General features: G+C 43.3%; 1 protein-coding gene across 4 annotated transcripts in view; it reads right to left on the bottom strand.

Annotated features, from left to right (window-relative positions):
• LOC139416194 (actin-binding LIM protein 2-like) overlaps nucleotides 1-24,632 on the bottom strand; it is a 110,544-nt gene that overhangs the window by 69,419 nt on the left and 16,493 nt on the right. For 2 of the 4 annotated variants that reach the window (XM_071164575.1, XM_071164577.1), the window contains exon 1: nucleotides 4,334-4,750. The exons of 1 other annotated variant lie outside the window; for it this stretch is intronic. In XM_071164575.1, coding sequence (XP_071020676.1) covers nucleotides 4,334-4,349 — 16 coding nt within the window. In that variant the 5' untranslated portion in view covers nucleotides 4,350-4,750. Of the gene's footprint in view, nucleotides 1-4,333; nucleotides 4,751-24,632 lie in introns of those variants that run through there. One more of the 4 variants, XM_071164578.1, reaches the window with a different exon arrangement.

Below are 24,632 nucleotides of genomic sequence, written 5' to 3'. Positions count from 1 at the left end.
CTTCTGCCTACCACCGCTCAGTCAGATACTTCGATACTTGTATGCTCAGTCAGATTATATGCAACGCAGGACACGCTAGATAATATCTAGTAATATCATCAACCATGTGTAGTTAACTAGTGATTATGATTGATTGTTTTTTACAAGATAAGTTTAATGCTAGCTAGCAACTTACCTTGGCTTACTGCATTCGCGTAAAAGGCAGTCTCGTTGTGGAGTGCAATGAGAGAGAGGCAGGTCGTTATTGCGTTGGACTAGTTAGCTGTAAGGTTGCAAGTTTGAATCCCCCGAGCTGAAAAGGTGAAAATCTGTCGTTCTGCCCCTGAACAAGGCAGTTAACCCACCGTTCCTAGGCCGTCATTGAAAATAAGAATGTGTTCTTAACTGACTTGCCTAGTTAAATAAAGGTATAAAAAAATATATATATATTTTTTAAATCGGCAAATCAGGGCCCAAAAATACCGATTTCCGATTGTTATGAAAACTTGAAATCGGCCCTAATTAATCGGCCATTCCGATGAATTGGTCGACCTCTATCACACACGCACACACGTGCATAAGCACACACATGTGCACGCACAAATACCATACACAGGCAGGCATTTTTCCTTCAAGGTTGGCCGATAGCTACTGTAGGTGAGCAGTCAGTGTGGCACAGATGGGCAGCCATCTTGAATTCCTGTTCCAGGAGCCATGCTCTCCACTAAAAATATCCCTGTTCCCTCAACCCAAGACGATTCCATGGTGCTCCATTCCAGGCAGGGTCCATCTGCCTGGCTGGCGGTGGTGGACGATTAAAATGCTCGGGTTACCACCACAGGGGCATTTTCTGGTGGCCAAAACATTGACCTTGGGACGTACCTTAACAGGGATAGGCGTTAGATCCCCTAGCTTTAGCTCTGTAATCCATATTCTTTCATTTTGAAATGATTTATTCTGGCATGGATATCAACATCAGGGAGCCCCCCAAATCCAGGGAGTCCCCCATGCAGATCAACAAAAATGATCACAATCAGATTTGTGGTGAAAAAATGATAATGGAAAACTACACCTGAACTTACTGCCACAATAGCAATGTAGGCTCACAGATAAACCTGTGCTGTCATGCCTGACATGATCTGACATGCATTTGACCTATGACCTATGACCCCAGGGTCAAATACTACAGAGCGCTTCATCCCCATTCAAAAGATGATGATGCAACTCATTTTTTTTTGGTACAGACAGACACTCCACACATGGAAGACAAATTACTGCCTTTGACATTCCAAGGACATCAACGTTAACATGCTTGTTGATGATTTTACAAGTGCCATCCATCTCATTGTTTCTCTCTCACCATCTCTGTCTAGTTATCTCTCTCTCACCCTCCCTCTCTGTCACCAACTTCTATCTATCTCGCTCTTAATCTTTTTTCCCCTCTCTCCCTGAAATCTGGGTGATGAGATAAGCTCTGTGCGTCGGTCAGTCCAGATATGGCTGACCAGCCGACCGTGACTGAGTACGTAACTCGGTTAATAGAATTGATTAGGTTCAGCCGCAGCTCAGTATTTAAGGATGACACTCAAATAGTATCCTCTTAAATAGCATCCTCTTCAGTGGGTCTTTAATGGTTGGGTCTTTAATGGACAGCATCACGAGGGGCTTACGACATTAAGCATTACAGCGATATCAAAAGCTTTGACACACTGAGTTCAGATCAGTGCAATGTTGAAGGGGACTCGAGCTTTGCCTATAGGCTATGTGTGACTAATTCATGAGTGACACCCGACCATTACTAAGCAATTCCACGTCGGTGACAATTTGTGCAGCCATGACATTCTGATTTAAAGCATGTATGAAGTCAGTTGAATGTAACGCCATAGCCGGCTAGGACAAAGGCAAAGTCAGTGGCGGAGGAGAGGAGTAGAGAGGAGATGAGGATGAGAGAAGAGGAGACGTTGGCGCTCGGAGGATGGCCTGAGCGCGGGTAATATAGGAACCATGTGACCTGCTCACACAGCAGACACCATGATGCAGCACAAAATCACAGCACATAGCTTGAGATGGTATTGTTGGTTTGTGTGTGTGTGTGGGGTGGGTTACTGCAGAGAGAGAGAGAGAGAGAGAGAGAGAGAGACAGAGAGAGAGAGAGAGAGAGAGAGAGAGAGGGAGAGAGAGAGAGAGGCCTATTTGTGCTAACTGTTTGTGTATACCAGCTTGGGACAACAAGGCCTGGAATAACCATTCAGGATAACCTTTGAGTCAGCGTTTCTTTAGCAGCATTGGTGGTGTAAAAACACTGGCATATGCCCAGCAGGTTTAACACTTTAAGGGATAGGAATGCATAACTATTTTAACTGAACATAGTACACATCCTATCTCCATGAACCTCTAGGATGAAGACAGTTCATTTAGAAGTGCCTGTGTCTGAATGCTAAACGTGGCTTTCTCTCCTCATCTCCTTTCCTCATGTCCTCTGAGGAAGAAGGCCAAAAGCCGAAACATAACAAACCTGTAACATTGAATAAGCTTCTTTTTTTTTTACTTCCATTGTGCTCCAAGAGTTGCAGAATCTCCTCTCTAGTTCAGACTGTTCCTTAATTCATGCACTTTGTTCGGAGAGCGAGGTAGGGGCAGTGCTCCCTTCCCTCATCTCCTCTGACGAAAGAAACAGGACAGATGAATTTGCATTTTTTAAGCTAATTTCCTGCAGTTCTACACATATTGTCATGATTTTACTTATGCAAAAATATAAAACAAAGGCATGTGATATATCAGACATTTTAATATTATTGTCAACCTAAAATATTGTCATATAATTATAAATACAGTTTATATGGGTTTTATACAATTTTTTTGTTTAAATAGCCTCTAAAATATATGTAAACAGGCCATAAATATATATATATATATATATTATTGGAAAGCTGAGAGTTCTATTATATGATACAATATCAGTACTTGTTTAATTAACAACTTGTCTAAGTCCTATCATCTACTGATTTAAGCCAGTGTAATGGCTGTGGATTGACTGCATCGTTTGAACGGGATGTTGGCATATCGGCAGTTAATTTGAACAATTTATGGAATCATTCCTCTAAAACTGTCTGGCTAGATAGCTAACAAACATACAGAGCAGATCAATTCTTCAAATTCGTTATTTGACAAAATATTTGATCACAGCACTGGCAAACCCTGGTTGACCAACACCCTGACCTTGATGCCATCATAAGGTTCATGTCCATTCTAGTATTGTAATTCCTAATTCTATGGGGGCTACCTCCAGGGGCTGCGGGGGGGGGGGGGGGGGGGGGGGGGGGGGGGGGTACGCCAGTGGGTGTCGCTCTGCCTGTTGACAGCTAGCCATCTCCACAAGAACAGCTTTCAAAGCCGAGCATCATCACATCGTGATCTTACAAACTGTCCACACCTCCCCGTCCACACAGACACACTACCGCTATGGCCAATCGTCCATTCATAACCAAGACATAGCTGCCCCTCTAAAGATGGCTGCGTCTCAAACTTAACAAGGCAGCTAAGGACATGACATTGCAGTCCGGAGAAAACACTTTGATTCTATAGGCTGAAGCATTTGTTGGGACTCCCACTTTGTCGCTGCATATTATCAGAAAATAGGGGAAAGGGCTGTGGGATGTTCCTTCATCTGTTCCAGATCACACTGTGTAATGCTGCTATAACACATGTACACAGACACACACGTGCACGCACACACACACATGTGCACACACAGATACACACACACACACACCAAAAACATATCTCCTGTCATAACAAAATATCTAATTTGTTTTCCAATTTGAGCCAGATCGGCCCCTTGTCATTGGTTTCATGCCTGAACGGTCAGCCAGACAGGCATCTTGTGTCACAGTCAGGCTGGTGCCCAAAAGCACAGTGCTCCCTGCCAGGGACTTCATGGAGTGTTGTGGCATATCATTCTGGCACATTATTAGTCATAGCCTACACTGAGAGAGAGTGTTGTTGTTTGTTTCTGGTATTAATATCTGGCTAATGTCAATTTAATTAGGATTACATAATACACAAAGGTCCTGTTTTGTATTCATTTTATGACAATTGTCTAATCATATTAAATGATGGAATAAATCCCATTTGTCCCTTAAAGTAGTCCAAAGAGATAAGGTAGGCTATGTCTTATTGGGCAGAATACTGCATACCTTTTCTGTACAACATTGCCTTTCAAGTCGACGCACACTGCGCTGAGGGCTACGGTCTACAGTGGCCATCGAGAAGCGTCTATGTCCCATAACCGACCCGTGCTCCCGACAAAGTAAACACACGTTCGGTAGGAGAAAACGAACCTGCGCTATATTACCTTTTTCTTCTGGCATTGTCGCGCTGTCAGTGTCCCTTTTTCAACTGTCAAACCCTTTTACAAAACGAAGAGCGGTGTTTCTTATCCTAATATCCAAGTTCTTCCTGCCGTTGCGCGGTGTTGTAGTACATCCTCCAAAACGTCTTGTTTTCTAACGCGCGGGGTCCGGTGCGGCACGCTCGAAAAGGAGCGAGAAAGCTGCGGTCAACAGTCGGTTATCTTTGGGATGAGCGGCAGCAGGTCATACGATTCCCGAAAGCCTCTCTCGGGTACGAGGGCTGAGTTCTTGTTGAGCTATTGCAGCTATCTAATATAAATAGAATCTTCTAGAAGTTCCAGTCCTAATAAAAAAAATGACACCGCCTCTCGGGAATCTCTCACAGGGCGTTTACCGCACCAGCCCACTGGAAGCGTAGAGATGCGTGTGTGCTTATGGAATATGGATGCGCCTTCTTGTGCGGTGGACTGAGGTGTCTTCCAGTTGATCATAAAAACGGCATAAAACGTGGAGTAATTTAATTCAACTCATCTCATTTGCAATAACCTTGATAAAAACGGAAGTGTTATATCATACGTTCTCTTGAGCAAGTGCACAATGAATGTCAGACAGTGCCTCTGTAAAGGGCAGGGAGCACTTGCTAGTGGTGCTTTTTCCCCCTCTCCAAGTGATCTCAATAATGAATGTGTCTTCAGTAGCAGTAAACTCCACACGGATCTCAGTGCACAGGAATTGGGATAAAAGGGTCAGGAGTGGAGAGGGCCACACATTTTATTAGGCTACTGGTAACCTATTTAATTATAAACACCATTATTATCATCACCATCATCTCAAGTTATGTAATGTTAGCTCATTATAGTAGCATAACTGTAACAGACAGTAGATTCCAGTACTACTATGTACTGGAATCAGACAGTAGATTCCAGACTTTCACGGACGTAGCCTGTTCATTTCTTTTGGGGAGTGACGTTGCCTGGAAACCTGGATCATGGGTTGTGTTGACGGTATCCATCATCAATGCAACATATCACTGCTCAAGCAGCATAGGCTATATATTTGCCAAGCGGACACAGTGAGAATAGCCTACTATCAAACATAACTTCTGACAGCATTGACGGTCATAAGCATTTGAATAGACTTCACCATTTGAAACTCAAGCTTCTTTGAGACTTTGGCGAGTATACAACAAGCTCTCACAGTCTCACGTCAGAAATGAGACGTTCATCCATGTCTCTCAAACGTCCAGAAGAAATACAAATCATGAAACTCATGTCAATTTGGTGAACGCATATGTTCTGTGAAAATCAGGAAATCGTGTAGAAAGGCATCATAGCTATATAATAATGACAAAGTATAGATTTTGCTTAGATGTGCTAAATCTAAACATTACCAAATTATTCATCTCCGTTTCTCCTTCAAGTACCATGTCGCTGTAACGGCTTTCTTCTATCTCCTCCTCGGACGAGGAGGTGTAGCAAGGATCGGACCAAAATGCAGCGTGGCTATTGCGATCCATGTTTATTTAACAATGATGAAACATGAACTGTACAAAAACAATAAACGTAATGTGAAAACCGAACCAGCCTAAACTGGTGCAAACTAACACAGAGAACACTAAGGACAATCGCCCACGAAACACCCAAAGAATATGGCTGCCTAAATATGGTTCCCAATCAGAGACAACGATAAACACCTGCCTCTGATTGAGAACCACTTCAGACACCCATAGACTTCACTAGAACACCCCACTAAGCTACAAACCCCATACATACACACCACATTCAAAAACCCATGCCACACCCTGGCCTGACCAAATAAATGAAAATAAACACAAAATACTTCGACCAGGGCGTGACAGTCGCAATGTGCCGTGTCTGTAGGAAACAGAAATATTAAAGACAGGAGGAGATAGGAATTCCATTGGGCAATGAATGGAGAAACGCCCCACCTAACTAAGCTAATCGTCACGCAATCCGATTCTAGTGGAGTTTCCCACCTCCTCAAAATTATTTTTGTGTGAAAGCAACGTAACTCTGCTCTCGCTCTGGGCAGAGACGCCGATTATAGCTCGGTGGCAGTTGGAACTCTGTGAGATAGACTCCTAAATTAATACTGCAGTTCATTTGGGTGATTTTACAGCTAGCTAGCTACTTCACATGCTAATATTGACGTTGGTATTATTGTGTATACTTATGTTTCGTAGCTAGCTACCTAGCTAGCCAGCCAGCCAGGCAGCTAGCCAGCCCAGGGAGAGAGAGAACATTGTATTGTGGGTTGTGTAGTAGACTTGAGCTGCAACAGATTCCCCAAAATGATTTTCACATCTTTGTTAATCCCCCAGATATATATGTTTGTACATACTGTATATATAAAATGTATATTTAAAAAAATATATATTTTCCTTTATTATTTTCCCCTTCTCCCGTAATTGGAGTAAACTAATGGAGAACAACACTTAGGCTTCTACTTCCAAAGTAGAAATCTGCAGAGCTGGGATGGTTGTATCCCCCATACAGTGCCAAGCAAAGTATTCGGCCCCCTTGAACTTTGCAACCTTTTGCCACATTTCAGGCTTCAAACATAAAGATATAAAACTGTATTTTTTTGTGAAGAATCAACAACAAGTGGGACACAATCATGAAGTGGAACGACATTTATTGGATATTTCAAACTTTTTTAACAAATCAAAAACTGAAAAATAGGGCGTGCAAAATTATTCAGCCCCCTTATGTTAATACTTTGTAGCGCCACCTTTTGCTGCGATTACAGCTGTAAGTCGCTTGGGGTATGTCTCTATTAGTTTTGCACATCGAGAGACTGAAATGTTTTCCCATTCCTCCTTGCTAAACAGTTCGAGCTCAGTGAGGTTGGATGGAGAGCATTTGTGAACAGCAGTTTTCAGTTCTTTCCACAGATTCTCGATTGGATTCAGGTCTGGACTTTGACTTGGCCATTCTAACACCTGGATATGTTTATTTTTTAACCATTCCATTATAGATTTTGCTTTATGTTTTGGATCATTATCTTGTTGGAAGACAAATCTCCGTCCCAGTCTCAGGTCTTTTGCAGACTCCATCAGGTTTTCTTCCAGAATGGTCCTGTATTTGGCTCCATCCATCTTCCCATCAATTTTAACCATCTTCCCTGTCCCTGCTGAAGAAAAGCAGGCCCAAACCATGATGCTGCCACCACCATGTTTGACAGTGGGGATGGTGTGTTCAGCTGTGTTGCTTTTACGCCAAACATAACGTTTTGCATTGTTGCCAAAAAGTTCAATTTTGGTTTCATCTGACCAGAGCACCTTCTTCCACATGTTTGGTGTGTCTCCCAGGTGGCTTGTGGCAAACTTTAAACAACACTTTTTATGGATATCTTTAAGAAATGGCTTTCTTCTTGCCACTCTTCCATAAAGGCCAGATTTGTGCAATAAATTACTGATTGTTGTCCTATGGACAGAGTCTCCCACCTCAGCTGTAGATCTCTGCAGTTCATCCAGAGTGATCATGGGCCTCTTGGCTGCATCTCTGATCAGTATTCTCCTTGTATGAGCTGAAAGTTTAGAGGGACGGCCAGGTCTTGGTAGATTTGCAGTGGTCTGATACTCCTTCCATTTCAATATTATCGCTTGCACAGTGCTCCTTGGGATGTTTAAAGCTTGGGAAATCTTTTTGTATCCAAATCCGGCTTTAACTTCTTCACAACAGTATCTCGGACCTGCCTGGTGTGTTCCTTGTTCTTCATGATGCTCTCTGCGCTTTTAACGGACCTCTGAGACTATCACAGTGCAGGTGCATTTATACGGAGACTTGATTACACACAGGTGGATTGTATTTATCATCATTAGTCATTTAGGTCAACATTGGATCATTCAGAGATCCTCACTGAACTTCTGGAGAGAGTTTGCTGCACTGAAAGTAAAGGGGCTGAATAATTTTGCACGCCCAATTTTTCAGTTTTTGATTTGTTAAAAAAGTTTGAAATATCCAATAAATGTCGTTCCACGTCATGATTGTGTCCCACTTGTTGTTGATTCTTCACAAAAAAATACAGTTTTATATCTTTATGTTTGAAGCCTGAAATGTGGCAAAAGGTCGCAAAGTTCAAGGGGGCCGAATACTTTTGCAAGGCACTGTATATATAAATAACATTCAATTGGTTGCAAGAATTTTATAACCATGTGCCATAACCATGTGCCAATTTTATAACCATGTGCCAACTATTTTGCAATCTATATTGCACAGCTGTCAATTGTTTGGTCCTTTAATGAAGCTGGTATACTTCTTTATTTTCACAATTTTCTTTAACCAATTTTGGTCTTTAATGCAGGGTTGACAGACAAGTTCCTTACTTTCTCCCCCTTCCACTTGCCTCTTCCATTTTTGTGGTAATGCTGAAATTAGTTGGTTGTAATTTTGGGTAGAGCAGACATTTCCATATATTTTTGTTAGCTGCATCTGTGACATAACTCCACCAATCCTATTTATGATATAATTAACAAAGATTTCTTCTCGTGTTTTTCTTTGATTCTCTGTCTCCCTTTTTCCCTTCCTGTCATTTTCTCTCTCTCTCTCTCTCTCTCTCTCTCTCTCTCTCTCTCTCTCTCTCTCTCTCTCTCTCTCTCTCTCTCTCTCTCTCTCTCTCTCTCTCTCTCTCTCTCTCTCTCTCTCTCTCTCTCTCTCTCTCTCTCTCTCTCTCTCTCTCTCTCTCTCTCTCTCTCTCTCTCTCTCTCTCTCTCTCTCTCTCTCTCTCTCTCTCTCATGAATGATGTCAAACAGTGCTTTGTCCCTATTGAGGGATGAGCTTCCCAAGGACTGGACTGGGACAAAATGGAGGACACTACAATCTACCACCTCTGTCTTGGTATAACTTTCAACCCCCAAACCTTGCACATTCCTTTCTACTGACATCTAACTGCATTTATTGAGTGTTTGCCTGTTAAGCATTGTAACTAGAGTTGCAGGCAGCTATTAATCAAACTGGAATTGAGATCAATAAACTTGAAGAGGATGACTAGAGCCATCTGCTATCGGTAATCCAACTACATCGCAACACTAGAGTGTAAGACGTAAACAACAACATTCACACAACACAGCTTTGCACAGGCATAAAATGTGACACATTTGGTTGTCCTCATTCCACACATGTGCCTGCAACATGTGCCTGCAACAATAGTCATTGTGCGCATGACATACAAATACTTCACCATGGAGAGGAGATAATCAAGAGTTAACAACAACAAACAGAGGATTATTATTCATCCATCCAACCCTGTCCGTCCGTCCGTCCACCCGCCTGCCCGCCCGCCCGCCTGCCCGCGTGTACTCAAACAGGAGGGTTCACCGAATGCTAATGATGATGTTATTGGATCACATCCATCTAGCAGGCCTCTCTACAACAATGGGTACTTCCACAGCTCCATCCATGTAGCCTCATTAGGCTGGAGACCACTGATGATCATAACATATTTCCCGACTCAAGGACCTTAAAGGCCCAGGGTTTAACATTCCAGTAGCACAAAAAAACAACAACATTGAATAATGTAAATTGCATATGTAAAGTAGTTCTGTAGGGGAAATCGTTAGAAATGTAATGAATCATCTGCTATGCAGCACCATTCATCTCTCTCGTTCTCTCTCCCTCTCCCTCACTCACTGTTGAACTGAGACGGCTGCAGGAGAGCACAACAGAGTGGAGGCGGAATAGAAGGAAGAGAGGAGGGAAGCGTAGCAATGTGAGATTGAGATTCCGTCTACAAAGACATTGTGTTTCTTATATTGTACAATTCCACGGAAATGCAACAATGTTGGCTCGAAACCAACATCGTTTCTGTTTCGATTTGCAAATCTTCCAATAACCCGGGTCTTCCTTTCCTGTGGCGGTCCTCATGAGAGCCAGTTTCATCATAGCGCTTGATGGTTTTTGCGACTGCACTTGAAGAAACTTTCGAAGTTCTTGAAATGTTCCGGATTGACTGACCTTCATGTCTTAAAGTTATGATGGACTGTTGTTTCTCTTTGCTTATATGAGCTAAACTTGCCATAATATGGACTTGGTATTTTACCAAATAGGCCTATTTTCTGTAAACCATCCCTACCTTGTCACAACACGACTGATTGGCTGAAACGCATTAAGAAGGAAAGAAATTCCACAAATGAACTTTTAACAAGGCCCACCTGTTAATTGAAATGCAAGCTGGTTGAGAGAATGCCAAGAGTGTGCAAAACTGTCATCAAGGCAAAGGGTTGCTACTTCGAAGAATCTCAAATATAACATATATTTAGATTTCTTTAACACTTTTTTGGTTACTACATGATTCCATGTGTGTTATTTCATAGTTTTGATGTCTTCACTATTATTCTACATTGTAGAAAATAGTAAAAAAAAAAAAAAAAAACCTTGAATGAGTAGATGTGTCCAATCTTTTGACTGGTACTGTAAATATTAGATTGAGCAGTGTCGGCATTGACTAAAATACAGTAGAATAGAATACAGTTATATGAGATGAGTAAAGCAGTATGTCAACATTATTTTAACATTATTAAAGTGACTAGTGTTTCCTTATTAGAGTGGCCAGTGATTCCAAGTCTATGAATATAGGGCAGCAGCCTCTAAGGTGCAGGGTTAGAAGCCGGCTAGTGATGGCTTTTTAACAGTCTGATGGCCTTGACATAGAAGCTGTTTTTCAGTCTCTCGGCCCCAGCTTTGATGCACCTGTACTGACCTCGCCTTCTGGATGATAGTGAGATGAACAGGCCGTGGCTCGGGTGGTAGATGTCCTTGATGATCTTTTTGGCCTTCCTGTGACATCGGGTGGTGTAGGTGTCCTGGAGGGCAGGTAGTTTGCCCCCGGTGATGCGTTGGGCAGACGGCACCACCCTCTGGAGAGCCCTGCGGTTGCAGGCGGTGCAGTTGCCCTACCAGCCGGTGATACAGCCCGACAGGATGCTCTCAATTGTGCATCTGTAAAAGTTTGTGAGGGTTTTATGGGCAAAGCCAAATTTCTTCAGCCTCCTGAGGTTGAAGAGGCTCTGTTGCACCTTCTTCACCACACTGTCTGTGTTGGTGGACCATTTCAGATTGTCAGTGATGTGTACGCCGAGGAACTTGAGGCTTTCCACCTTCTCCACTCTGGTCCCGTCGATGTGGATGGGGGCGTGCTCTCTCTGCTGTTTCCTGAAGTCTACAATCAGCTCCTTTGTTTTGTTGACATTGAGCGAGAGGTTATTTTCCTGGCACCACTCTCCCAGGGCCCTCACTTCCTCCCTGTAGACTGTCTCGTCGTTGTTGGTAATCAGGCTTACTACTGTATTGTAGTCTGCAAACCTGATGATTGAGTTTGAGGCGTGTGTGGCCACGCTGTCAAGGGTGAACAGGGAGCACAGGAGGGGGTTGAGCACGCACCCTTGTGGGGCCACCATGTTGAGGATCAGTGAGATGGACGTGTTGTTTCCTACCTTCACCCCCTGGGAGCGGCCCATGAGAAAGTCCAGGACCCAGTTGGGCGGGGCTCAGACCCAGGGCCCTGAGTTTAATGACGAGTTTGGATGGTACTATGGTGTTGAAGGCTGAGCTGTAGTCAATGAACAGCAGTCTTACATAGGTATTCCTCTTGTCCAGATGGGATAGGGCAGTGTGCAGTGTGTACGCCATAATAGGAATACAGGTCACCAGAACATTCTCTCTCCCCTTAACCTTGACCTCACACTTACCCCTCATACTCCACGTGCACAATCAGTTGATTCTGATGCAAATCATGCACACGATTAATCAGTGGTGTCCCACTGGAGTAATTCATACGGCACATCGCAGGGTCATAAAACAGGCTGCTAATGCAGGAATGCATAGAAACCACAGTGTCCAACGTGATGGACCCGACCAGTTATCATAACAAGCCCACTTCAAAAGGATCCAGGCGGTGATGTATGCCCATATAACTCATGGAGATCCTGGGATTGAGGGATACTGGGATGGGGAACGGGTTATGGATGAGTACCGAGCCCACAGGGGTGATTCAATCCACACACGTAATGTGAGCTCTAGTGCTCGAGAGAGAGAGTGTGTGTGTGTGTGTGTGTGTGTGTGTGAACCAGGGATGGGGATATGCAATGCACCACCAACCCCACTCAAATCCTAACCCCTCTCCTATGCCCTCTGGTCATACAGAACTGAACCAAATACCAGCAGGGAGAGGAGAGAGGGATGGGCAGAGGAGAGAAGAGAGGGATGAGGGGGTGAAGAGGGCACCTTGAAGAAGGACCCTGGTATTAAAGACGTTCACCTGAAACAGATGCTGGGGAGCGGGGAGGGGTGAGTGATTGGGTGAGTAGGTGAGTGGAAGAATCTGGGTCGAGAGTCTAGCATCTTACCTTGTGATAGCCAGAGGTAGGCTTTAAAAAGGATGGCCAAAGTACTACTTAACTTAAAAACTCTTCTATATCTCAGGGCGGTCTTTCAGGACTCCGTAGCCTACTCCCTCCTCAATGCACAGCTTGTGAGGAGAGAAAAAGAGAAAGGGGGCTAGTTTGTTATTGTGAGCGGGTATGTTAAAACCGCACGCACACATGAAATGGGCAGAAAAATGAGTAACTCCCTGAGAGAAACGGGTTGCTAAGAGAAGTTGACATTGCCAGCAAGGGATTCAAAAGGACATAATAACTCCATAATTATTTCCCCGTGGCAACGGGAGTTCAGTTAAACTGTATCAGAATATCAAACTGTCTCATTTACCCACTATGGTTGTTCATAAAGGCCAATGTTATTCATGACTATTTACGAAATGATTGGAGAGAAGGAAGAGAGAGAGAGAGCAAGAAAGCGATGATGAATATAGCTGATGATGTAGCGCTTTCTTATATTCCCTTATCCATTTTCTAGACTGCAAACATCTGAAAGAGCCAGTACTCTGTGCGTGGGAAAGTACAGTATAGCATACGGTTTATTACAGTTTGCACACACACACACACACACACACACACACACACACACACACACACACACACACACACACACACACACACACACACACACACACACACACACATTATAGTGTTGGGTGCTTCTGAAGCCCAGTAAGAGTGTGGAGTCCAAATCAATAAGCTGGAGAGCCAATAGGAATAATTAATATCCAAGGCCAAACTCCATTCCCACTGTGTAGAGACTCAAGCCCACACATACAAACTACAGGTCAGGTTGGTAATAGTAACATTGTGGATGCAGTAGTGGAGGAATGACCATCAACAGAAACTTGTTGTGCGTGTGTGTTTGCCCGCTTGCCTAAACTAATGCTCCACGGTGGTGGGAGAAGGAGGATAAATGAGGCTGGGGCGGGGGTTGCCATGGGTGATGGGGATGGAGGGATAGAGCGTGCCAGAGGAGGAGGAGTGCAGACAGTTCTGTACACAGTGAGCAAGAGAATGTTCTGGACTGACTCTGAGCTTTTCTCCCTCTCTATTTTTTCTCTATCCCTGTTCCTATATTTCCAAGTTGGCATTTACACTCTAGAACTATGGACCAGGGAATTTTAACAGATTCACTTTGAGACAGTTAGGGCCAACATTGTGCAGTCTTGTTCTTTAATATTTGAAAGGGGGGTTGTTAGGCAGTTGTAAGATCTAAAATACAGGTCTTACATATGACCTCAGTGTGACGCTGTGACCTGTGACGCAATGAACACCACCTGGCGACAGGGAAATGGGCAGTACCAAAAGAGTTTCAAATGAGTCCACGTTCCACTGAGAGGTGCGAGAAGAGTCCAAACACTGATGGAGAGACACTCTCGGGCTTAGGGAGGAGAAGAAGAGGAGGAGAGGAAGAGGAGGATGAGTCAGACACTGCCTTCCCTGTACATTCAGCAGGCCATCCACCATCTTGACCCACTTTGCCACTCCGAATACGCCAGAGAGAGCGTGTGGGTGTGTGCTACTGTACAAGGGGAACATGGGGAAACCCTGCAGTGAACCTACACCATCGAAATACATAACCTAAATCTGCCATAAGGAGATACACAACAAAAAAAAAGGATAAAAGAGGAGACTTCACAGCCTGGAAACATATATATATATACACACACACACACACACACACACACACACACACACACACACACACACACACACACACACACACACACACACACACACACACACTCTCTCTCTCTCTCTCTCTCTCTCTGCTAAGTCAACCACCCAACACGACACTGTTGCTAATCTGATGTAAAGGATTAACTGAGCGGCAGCAGAGCTTCACCATCTAGTCATCTATTAGCCACTGCACCCCACTGCCAGCTAATGGCAACCTGATCTCCCATAGTCTCCCAGTCATAGCACAGAATCACAAAGTCATTTCAAAGCACAAGCTCTGTTGACCCACTTTTGGGCTATATTTTTTACTTCTGTACTAATACAGGGATCCGACTGTGATTTGGATATGTTAATCCGGTTAATTTGTTCATTCAGAGGGGACTAGGAATGTTCTGGAACAAAGGGTTCAGTTTGGGTTGTTGCTGACACAGCAGATCGGTGCAATAAGCTAGCTTGGAGCTAACTCATCAATAGTCAAACACTGTTGGGTGAGAGGCTGAGGCTGCCAGGCTGTGTAGAAAACAGCACCCTATTCCCTACATATTCCACAACTTTTAAGTGTGCCATTTGGGACATAGCCCCTGTTCTGCTGTAGGGGTTTGATCTCCCTCCTCTAGAGATAGAGACACGAGAAGGAACACCTCAGTCAGATGGGAGTATCTGGCTGGCTGGCTGTCGCTCTCTCTCTCTCTCTCTCTCTCTCTCTCTCTCTCTCTACTGAACAAAAAGATAAACGCAACATGTAAAGTGTTGGTCCCATGTTTCATGAGCTGAAATAAAAGATCCCCAACATTTTCCATACGCGCAAATTTGGTGCGCAAATTTGTTTACATCCCTGTTAGTGAGCATTTCTCGATTGCCAAGATAATCTATCCACCTGACAGGTGTGGCATATCAAGAAGCCGATTTAAACAGCATGATCATTACACCGGTGCACCTTGTGCTGAGGACAATAAAAGGCCACTCTAAAATGTGATTTTTTTTCACACAACACAATGTCACAAGTTTTGAGGGAGCGTGCAATTGGCATGCTGACTGCAGGAATGTCCACCAGAGCCATTGCAAGATCATTTAATGTTCATTTCTCTAACATAAGCCGAGAAATGGGCAGTATGTCCAACTGGCCCCTTAACCGCAGACAACGTGTAACCACGCCAGCCCAGGACCTCCACATCTGTCTACTTCACCTGCGGGATCGTCTGAGGGGAGGTGGGTCAGGGTGCTTAGGAGTATTTCTATCTGTAATAAAGCCCCTTTTGTGGGGGAAAATGCGGATGCCCTCCCAGGCCCACCCAATTGCTGCATGTTACATTTTTATCAGCATTCTAGTCTAACTCTCTACAGTAAGTTGAGATCCCGACTGAGTTCACCTATGTCGCTTATGCATGGAACCGGCCCTGGCCACACAAAACACGAACACGCACATGCACAAACACACATACACAAAAATGCATTGATGAATAATTCAGAAAACCTCATTGATTTTCAGTCTCTGTCTCTGTGGTAACCTGAGCAAGGTCTAAAGAGCAAAATTAGCTGTCCAGTCAAGTGACTATCCACACTGATGGACTTCTATCTCAAACAACATGTCCTCATTACCGCTTAACCTTTTACTGCAGTGGGCTAAATCAGAATCAAACAAATAAACATTGAAAAGTATACACCCCACACACATGGTTATGGGCTTAAAAAAGAAGACGTCTGTACCATGTCAGATATAGTTGAAAACGTATTTGATTTTGAGTTTGCATCTTTATATATTACACTTTCCAAGATTGTGCAAAGCTGTCACCAAGGCAAAGGGTGACTACTTTGAAGAATCTAAAATCTTTTTGTTGACTACATGATTCCATATGTGTTATTTCATAGTTTTGATGTCTTCGCTATTATTCTACAATGTAGAAAATAGTTCGTTTTTTTTAAATATGAAAAACCCTAAAATGAGTAGGTGTGTCTAAACTTTTGACTGGTACTGTACATCACAGAAGGCGGAAATATAACAAAACTGTTTGACAAAGAAACATCAGAGTTTCGGTGGCTTTTTTGAAACAATGTTCTCTCTCTCTCTCTCTCTCTCTCTCTCTCTCTCTCTCTCTCTCTCTCTCTCTCAACATTAAAGACTTGAGGAAGTTGGAATAGCTTATTGCAGTATCAAGACTAATGGGTTATTGTTATTGTTATTGTTGCTGTACTTGACCTTGGTAAAACCCGTAACATGTATAATTCAAATTACAGGGCCCACTAAGATCATTTAGTCAAGATTAAATCACATTTCCAGAGGAAGGAACTGCCCAACATCATGACGACTGAGGGCCTTTACGTTACTATGGCAACGAGCCTTCAAAAACCACAAACATCAAACGCCTTAATAATGACCTAGCTGCCATTTTGCACAAGGCCGCTGAATTCCTGTGTCACTGTGTCTCAGAGGAGAGGAGGTCCCTGTTCCAGGTGTCACATGCCACTGTGACATTCCCCATCTGTTCCTCACACGCAGTGCTAACATGCCTGACATGTCCAGCCATAAAAACAACCTGTACCTGAGGACATGCTAGCTAGTTAGCAGTTAGTTTTTACTTCAGAGCTAACATTCCAACCTCTGAAGGGGTGCTAGCTAAGCCTGGTACCAGATCTGTTGGTTCTTTTGCCAACTTTATCGTTATTGTCAAGCTCAACATGCATGACAATTACATTTGTCAAGAGAGCAGAAACAGACTGACACCCAGGCTGGGATGTTAGCTAGTTAGGTCAAACCCAACCACTGACATTCTGATTCTAGTGATAGAAATGACATGCCGACTGGACTGACATCACTTATAATGTTCTCTTTGAAGTTAGAACACAAAGTCCTGAACACAGTATTGATGTCCCAAATGTGAATGTGTTGTCTTGGTGAAGAGACCTTCACGGTTGAAAAGCTATGTGTCTCAGTATGTGAACTGAAGGCATTAACTTCACTTTTGGGAGGAGCAATATTGGGTAGTGAGGTTTTTGTTTGGTTCTTGGAACAGATTGTTCAAGCACCACGTAACATTTTGGCTGTGTATTGCCTGTTTTTGGAGTGCAAATTTCAATTTGAAGGAATTGCTCGTTGTCATGAACATAATAAAACACTTGGGAACAGTAATACTGATTTATTTTACTTTCTCCATATAATTCATGCTTTACCTAGCTGTGCTAACTTTTATATGCAGCCTACATATTGCAGAAAAATGTATTTCCTGCCAAAGGCAAAGTGTTCATCTATGAAAGAAACTATTGAAGTCTGGAAGAAATTATAGGCTATATCACACAGGTGATGTAAGGGATTCTTTGGAAAATTGGACAGACAGCTACTGTGAAATACACACATGTAGACGCCTAGACGGCTACGCTAGACACAGTATGGAGCTGCTTTGATAAAGGCAAAAAAAAGGATCAACCTATTTCTCTGGCACGATTTGTGTCTGCCTATGTCTGGTTCATAAAACACACAGGGTGTGAGAATGGGTTAGATATATCAGGGTTAAATGAATTTTTTTGAGTTATTTATAATGTTCTCTGAAGAACCTGAGTCTCGAATGGTGTGTACGTGTTTACTCATGTGTGTGTGCATATTAGCCAATCCTAATGAAATCTGTCTGAAGATGTTCTGTTCTGAGCCGTTACCAAACCCTCTCTCCACTTCTAGACACTTACTTAATGGGTACACTTACTTACGCAACTTGAAATAAATAAAAGCCTTGGAATTGTTGTTTTTCATTACAATAGCTTCTATCCCAGGGGTACGACCTTGAGATATAAAGACGAAATTGACTGTAGCACTAGGATATCAAAAGGCCATCCAGAGACCATTTTCGCCATGAAACACTGTATTGTCTTCAATTACCTGATGATTATTGCAGATATCCCCCTTGTGACACACACACAGCCTCGAATTGAAAGCTGAAAGAACATGATCAAATGCCCTCGTAAAGTTGACTTTTGTTACAGTAACTGCAGAGGTATGAGGATATATTATAGTAAGTTCCCTCTGGAGAAAGGAACGACAGAAATAGTATATTTTCTATGATTGCCCATATATCTGTGATGTGATTCAGGAAACTCGGTGTGAAATCAAAAATGACTCAGAATGAACTGTCTAGACACCCAAGACCTTGAAATGTGAAATTGGACCGGAGAGAACATTGCGCCACTACTGTGCAGTACATTGAGTACAGCACAATCACATCAGAAGGTTGTCCACCACGATGGCTCTTGCTTTTCAATCAACCAATCAAATGTATTTATAAAGCTCTTTTTACATCAGATGTCACAAAGTGCTATACAGAAACCCAGCCTAGAACCCCAATCAGCAAGCAATGCAGATGTAGAAGCTTTTTTTAAAAAGCTATTAAAACCTTCCCCAACCAGAAACTGTGGATTGATGGCAGCATTCGCACAAAACTGAAAGCACGAACCACTGCTTTTAATCAGGGCAAGGTGACCCGAAACATGACCGAATAGCTATTCCCTCCGCAAGGCAATCAAACAAGCTAAGCGTCAGTATAGAGACAAAGTAGAGTCGCAATTCAACGGCTCAGACACGAGAGGTATGTGGCAGGGTCTACAGACAATCACCGACTACAAAAAGAAAACCAACCCCGTCGCGGACCACGTTGTCTTGCTCACAGACTTTCTAAACAACTTCTTTGATCGCTTTGAGGACAATACAGCGCCACCGACACGGCCTGCAGGCTCTCCTTCACTGCAGCCAACGTGAGTAAAACATTTAAACGCTTTAACCCTTGCAAGGCCGCCGGCCCAGACGGCATCCCTAGCCACGTCCTCAGAGCATGCGCAGACCAGCTGGCTGGTGTGTTTACGGACATATTCAATAAATCCTTATCCCAGTCTGCTGTTCCCACATGCTTCAAGAGGGCCACCATTGTTCCTGTTCCCAAGAAAGCTAGAGCTCACTTCTGTCATCATGAAGTGCTTTGAGAGACTAGTCAAGGACCATATCACCTCCACCCTACCTGACACCCTAGAGCCACTCCAATTTGCTTACCGCCCCAATAGGTCCACAGACAACGCAAACGCAATCACACTGCACACTGCCCTAACCCATCTGACTAGAGGTCGACCGATTAATCGGAATGGCCGATTAATTAGGGCAGATTTCAAGTTTTCATAACAATTGGAAATCGGTATTTTTGGGCGCCGATTTGCCGATTTAATTCATTTTAATATTTTTATACCTTTATTTAACTAGGCAAGTAAGTTATGAACACATTCTTATTTTCAATGACGGCCTAGGAACGGTGGGTTAACTGCCTTGTTCAGGGGCAGAACGACAGATTTTCACCTTGTCAGCTCGGGGCATCCAATCTTGCAACCTTATAGTTAACTAGTCCAACGCAATAACGACCTGCCTCGCTCTCATTGCACTCCACAAGGAGATTGCCTGTTACAAAAATGTAGTAAGCCAAGGTAAGTTGCTAGCTAGCATTAAACGTATCTTATAAAAAACTATCAATCATAATCACTAGTTAACTACACATGGTTGATGATATTACTAGATATTATCTAGTGTGTCCTGCGTTGCATATAATCTGACTGAGCATACAAGCATACAAGTATCTAAGTATCTGACTGAGCAGTGGTAGGCAGAAGCAGGCGCGGAAACATTAATTCAAACAGCACTTTCGAGCGTTTTGCCAGCCGCTCTTCGTTGTGTAAGCATTGCGCTGTTTATGACTTCAAGCCTATCAACTCCAGAGATGAGGCTGGTGTAACCGAAGTGAAATGGCTAGCTAGTTAGCGCACGGAAGCTATACTGTTACACTGGCAATACTAAATTGCCTATAAGAACATCCAATAGTCAAAGGTTAATGAAATACAAATGGTATAGAGGGAAATAGTCCTATAATTCCTATAATAACTACAACCTAAAACTTCTTACCTGGGAATATTGAAGACTCATGTTAAAAGGAACCACCAGCTTTCATATGTTCTCATGTTCTGAGCAAGGAACTGAAAAGTTAGCTTTCTTACATAGCACATATTGTACTTTTACTTTCTTCTCCAACACTTTGTTTTTGCATTATTTAAACCAAATTGAACATGTTTCATTATTTACTTGAGGCTAAATTGATTTTATTGATGTATTATATTAAGTTAAAATAAGTGTTCATTCAGTATTGTTGTAATTGTCATTATTACAAATAAATAAAAAATGTACAAATCGGCGGATTAATCGGTATCTGCTTTTTTGGTCCTCCCATAATTGGTATTGGTATCGGCGTTGAAAAAATCATATTCGGTCGACCTCTAATCTGAACAAGAGGAAAACCTATGTAAGAATGCTGTTCATCGACTACAGCTCAGCATTTAACCCTGGGTCTCGACCACGCCCTGTGCAACCCTGTGCAACTGGGTCCTGGACTTGCGTGGGCCATGTGTAATGGATGTCAAACGGCTAGCTAGTTAGCGGTGGTGCGCGCTAAATAGCGTTTCAATCGGTGACGTCACTTGCTCTGAGACCTTGAAGTAGTGGTTCCCCTTGCTCTGCAAGGGCCGCGGCTTTTGTGGAGTGATGGGTAATGATGCTTCGTGGGTGACTGTTGTTGATGTGTGCAGAGGGTCCCTGGTTCGCGCCCGGGGATGGGCGAGGGGACGGTCTAAAGTTATACTGTTACACATGCACGCCTCCAACTCAATCATCAAGTTTGCAGACGACACTACAGTGTTAGGCTCGATTACCAACAACAACGAGACGGCCTACAGGGAGGAGGTGAGGGCCCTCGGAGAGTGGTGTAAGTAAAATAACCTCACACTCAATGTCAACAAAACAAAGGAGATGATCGTGGACTTCAGGAAACAGCAGAGAGAGAGCACCCCCCTATCCACATCAACGGGACAGTAGTGGAGAAGGTAGAAAGTTTTAAGTTCCTCGGCGTACACATCACAGACAAACTGAAATGGTCCACCCACACAGACAGCGTGGTGAAGAAGGCGCAGCAGAGCTTCAGGAGGCTGAGGAAATTCGGCTTGTCACCTAAAACACTCACAAACTTTTACAGATGGACAATTGAGAGCATCCTGTCGGGCTGTATCAACTTCTCCGCCCACAACTGTAAGGCTCTCCAGAGGGTAGTGAGGTCTGCACAACGCATCACCAGGGGCAAACTACCTTCCCTCCAGGACAACTACACCACCCGATGTCACAGGAAGGCCAAAAAGATCATCAAGGACAACAACCATCCGAGCCACTGCCTGTTCACCCTGCTGCCTGTTCACCTCGCTATCATCCAGAAGATGAGGTCAGTACAGGTGCATCAAAGCTGGGACCGAGAGACTGAAAAACAGCTTCTATCTCAAGGCCATCAGACTGTTAAACAGCCACCACTAACATTGAATGACTGCTGCCAACATACTGACTCAAATCTCTAGCCACTTTAATAATTAAAAATTGGATGTAATAAATGTATCACTAGCCACTTTAAACAATGCCACTTTATATAATGTTTACATCCCCTACATTACTTATCTCATATGTATATACTGTACTCTATATCATCTACTGCGTCTTGCCTATGCCGTTCGGCCATCGCTCATCCATATATTTTTATGTACATATTCTTATTAATTCCTTTACACTTGTGTGTATAGGGTAGCTGTTGTGAAATTGTTAGATTACTTGTTAGATATTACTGCATGGTCGGAACTAGAAGCACAAGCATTTCGCTATACTCGAATTAACATCTGCTAACCATGTGTATGTGACAAATAACATTTGATTTCATTTGATTTGTGGACAATTTATGTTGTTCTGTATTGCATAGAGCACTATTACTCAACTAAATATCATCATACACAAAGACCCATGGGTGGTCACACACACATACACAAACTCACACACGCATGCACACACACACATGCACGTACACACATCAGACATGAGTGTAACATGGTTTGGCAGGACAGCTATGGAGAGCTTTCCTCAAGGGAAAGCTGAATGAAAAGAGCTCTGTTTTGCATGTTAAGCTGAGATAACTCGGCTCATTTGGGAGGATTTGCCTTGGATGAAAAAGACAAAGACGGTGCTTAGCCAAAACAGAAACACACACACACACACACAGACATGGTACAACTTTTTCACATGCAAAGTCTGAAGTTTAACAGAGTGCAGTGAAGCAAGATGCAGTTGTTTAGTTATAAACCTGCTAAAGGATAGGCCTCTATCAGCCTCCTGAGGGAAATCCAAGTACCTAAAGACAGGTGGTCCACAAATATCCTTGGCACAATGGGTGTGTTTGCCATGTGTGGGATTGCGCATGTGTTCATTTCTGTGCTGGAATGTTGTGCATGTGTGCTTTCATTTATGCGTGTGTGTATGTCTGTATAGTGCCAGCCGGTAGTGATGGGAGAAAAAAAAAATATACAGTTACATATGACAATATTATATACACACAAAAAAAGTATTTTTCATCCTACAGCTTGTTCTACATCTTATTTTTAAATAGTGAGCCAACATGTTTTCAGCACTTTTATTTCCATGGCTGATCAAAACAAATTGTCTCATGCTCTCGTCTCTCTGCAGGAGATATACAGTGCATTCGGAAAGTATTCAGGCCCCTTGACTTTTTCCACATTTTGTTACGTTACAGCCTTATTCTAAAATGGATTACATATTTTTTTTCATCAATCCATACACAATAACCCATAATGACAAAGCAAAAACAATTTTTTAGACATTTTTGCAAATTTATAAAAAATAAAAATTACATTTACATTTATATATTCAGACCCTTACTCAGTACTTTGTTGAAGCAGCTTTGGCAGCGATTACAACCTCAAATCTTCTTGGGTATGATGCTACAAGCTTTGCACACCTGTATTTGTGAGTTTCTCACATTCTTCTCTGCAGATCCTATCAAGCTCTGTCAGGTTGGATGGGGAGCATTGATGCACAGCTATTTTCGGGTCTCTCCAGTAATGTTCGATCAGGTTCAAGTCCGGGCTCTGGCTGGGCCACTCAAGGACATTCAGAGATGTTTTTATTTTATTTTTATTTCTCCCTTTTCTCCCCAATCTACCCCTTTTTCTCCCCAACAGTCTTGTCTCATCGCGGAGGAAAAGGTCGAGAGCCATGCATCCTCCGAAACACAGCACTGCCAAGCCACACTGCTTCTTGACACACTGCTCGCTTAACCCGGAAGCCAGTGTCACCAATGTGTAGGAGGAAACACAGTCCAGCTGGCAACCAAAGTCAGCTTGCAGGCGCCCGGCCCGCCACAAGGTGTTGCTAGAGCGCGATGGGACATGAAAATCCTGGCCGGCCAAACCCTCCCCTAACCTGAACGACACTGGGAAAATTGTGCGCCGCCTCATGTGTCTCCCTGTCACAGCCGGTGGTGACACAGCCTAGGATCAAACCCGGGTCTGTGGTGCGATGCAGTGCCCTAGATCGCTGCTCTACTCAGGGAGCGCAGACATTCAGAGGCTTGTGAAGCCACTCATCCGTTTTCTTGACTGTGTGCTTAGGGTCGTTGTCCTGTTGGAAGGTGGACCTTCGCCCCCAGTCTGAGATTCTGAGCGCTCTGGAGCAGGTTTTCATCAAGGATCTCTCTGTACTTTGCTTCGTTCATCTTTCCCTCAATCCTGAGTAGCCTCCCAATCCCTGCCGCTGAAAAAACATCCCCATTTCCTACAGACGTGACACTTGTAATTTTTCATTTAATCAATTTTCGAATAATGCTGTAACGTAACAGAATGTGGAAAAAGTCAAAGGGTCTGAAGATTTTGAATATCAAATCGCAATAAAATCACAGTATCGAATCGCAATACATATAGAATTGTAAGAATCGTGAGAATTGCAATACATAACGTATCAGCACCTAAGTATCATGATAATATCATATTGTGAGGTCCCAGGCAATTCCCAGGCCTACCAGCCAGCAGTAGGGTGACACAATTTTAAATACCCAAATGCGGGACAACGCAAAGATTTTGTGTGACATTCGTGGGACAGTGTAGCCTACATGAACAAAACACACACACAAATCTCCCTCCCGCTGAGTAATTGAAGCGCACATTGCCTACTACTATTTAACGAGAGACCCATGTTTGTCTGGTTGGTCTCAAAACACTTTTAAAACGTGATTGTGGGAAGAAGTAGCACCAAATGTGTTGAATGTGCAACTAATAGAGAGCCTCAAGTTCGTCGAAACCACCTTATATATTTCAGTCTAATACGGCT

Source organism: Oncorhynchus clarkii, chromosome 9, assembly GCF_045791955.1.
Source record: "Oncorhynchus clarkii lewisi isolate Uvic-CL-2024 chromosome 9, UVic_Ocla_1.0, whole genome shotgun sequence".
Lineage (NCBI taxonomy): Eukaryota > Metazoa > Chordata > Actinopteri > Salmoniformes > Salmonidae > Oncorhynchus > Oncorhynchus clarkii.
This window is presented reverse-complemented; position numbering and strand designations above follow the sequence as displayed.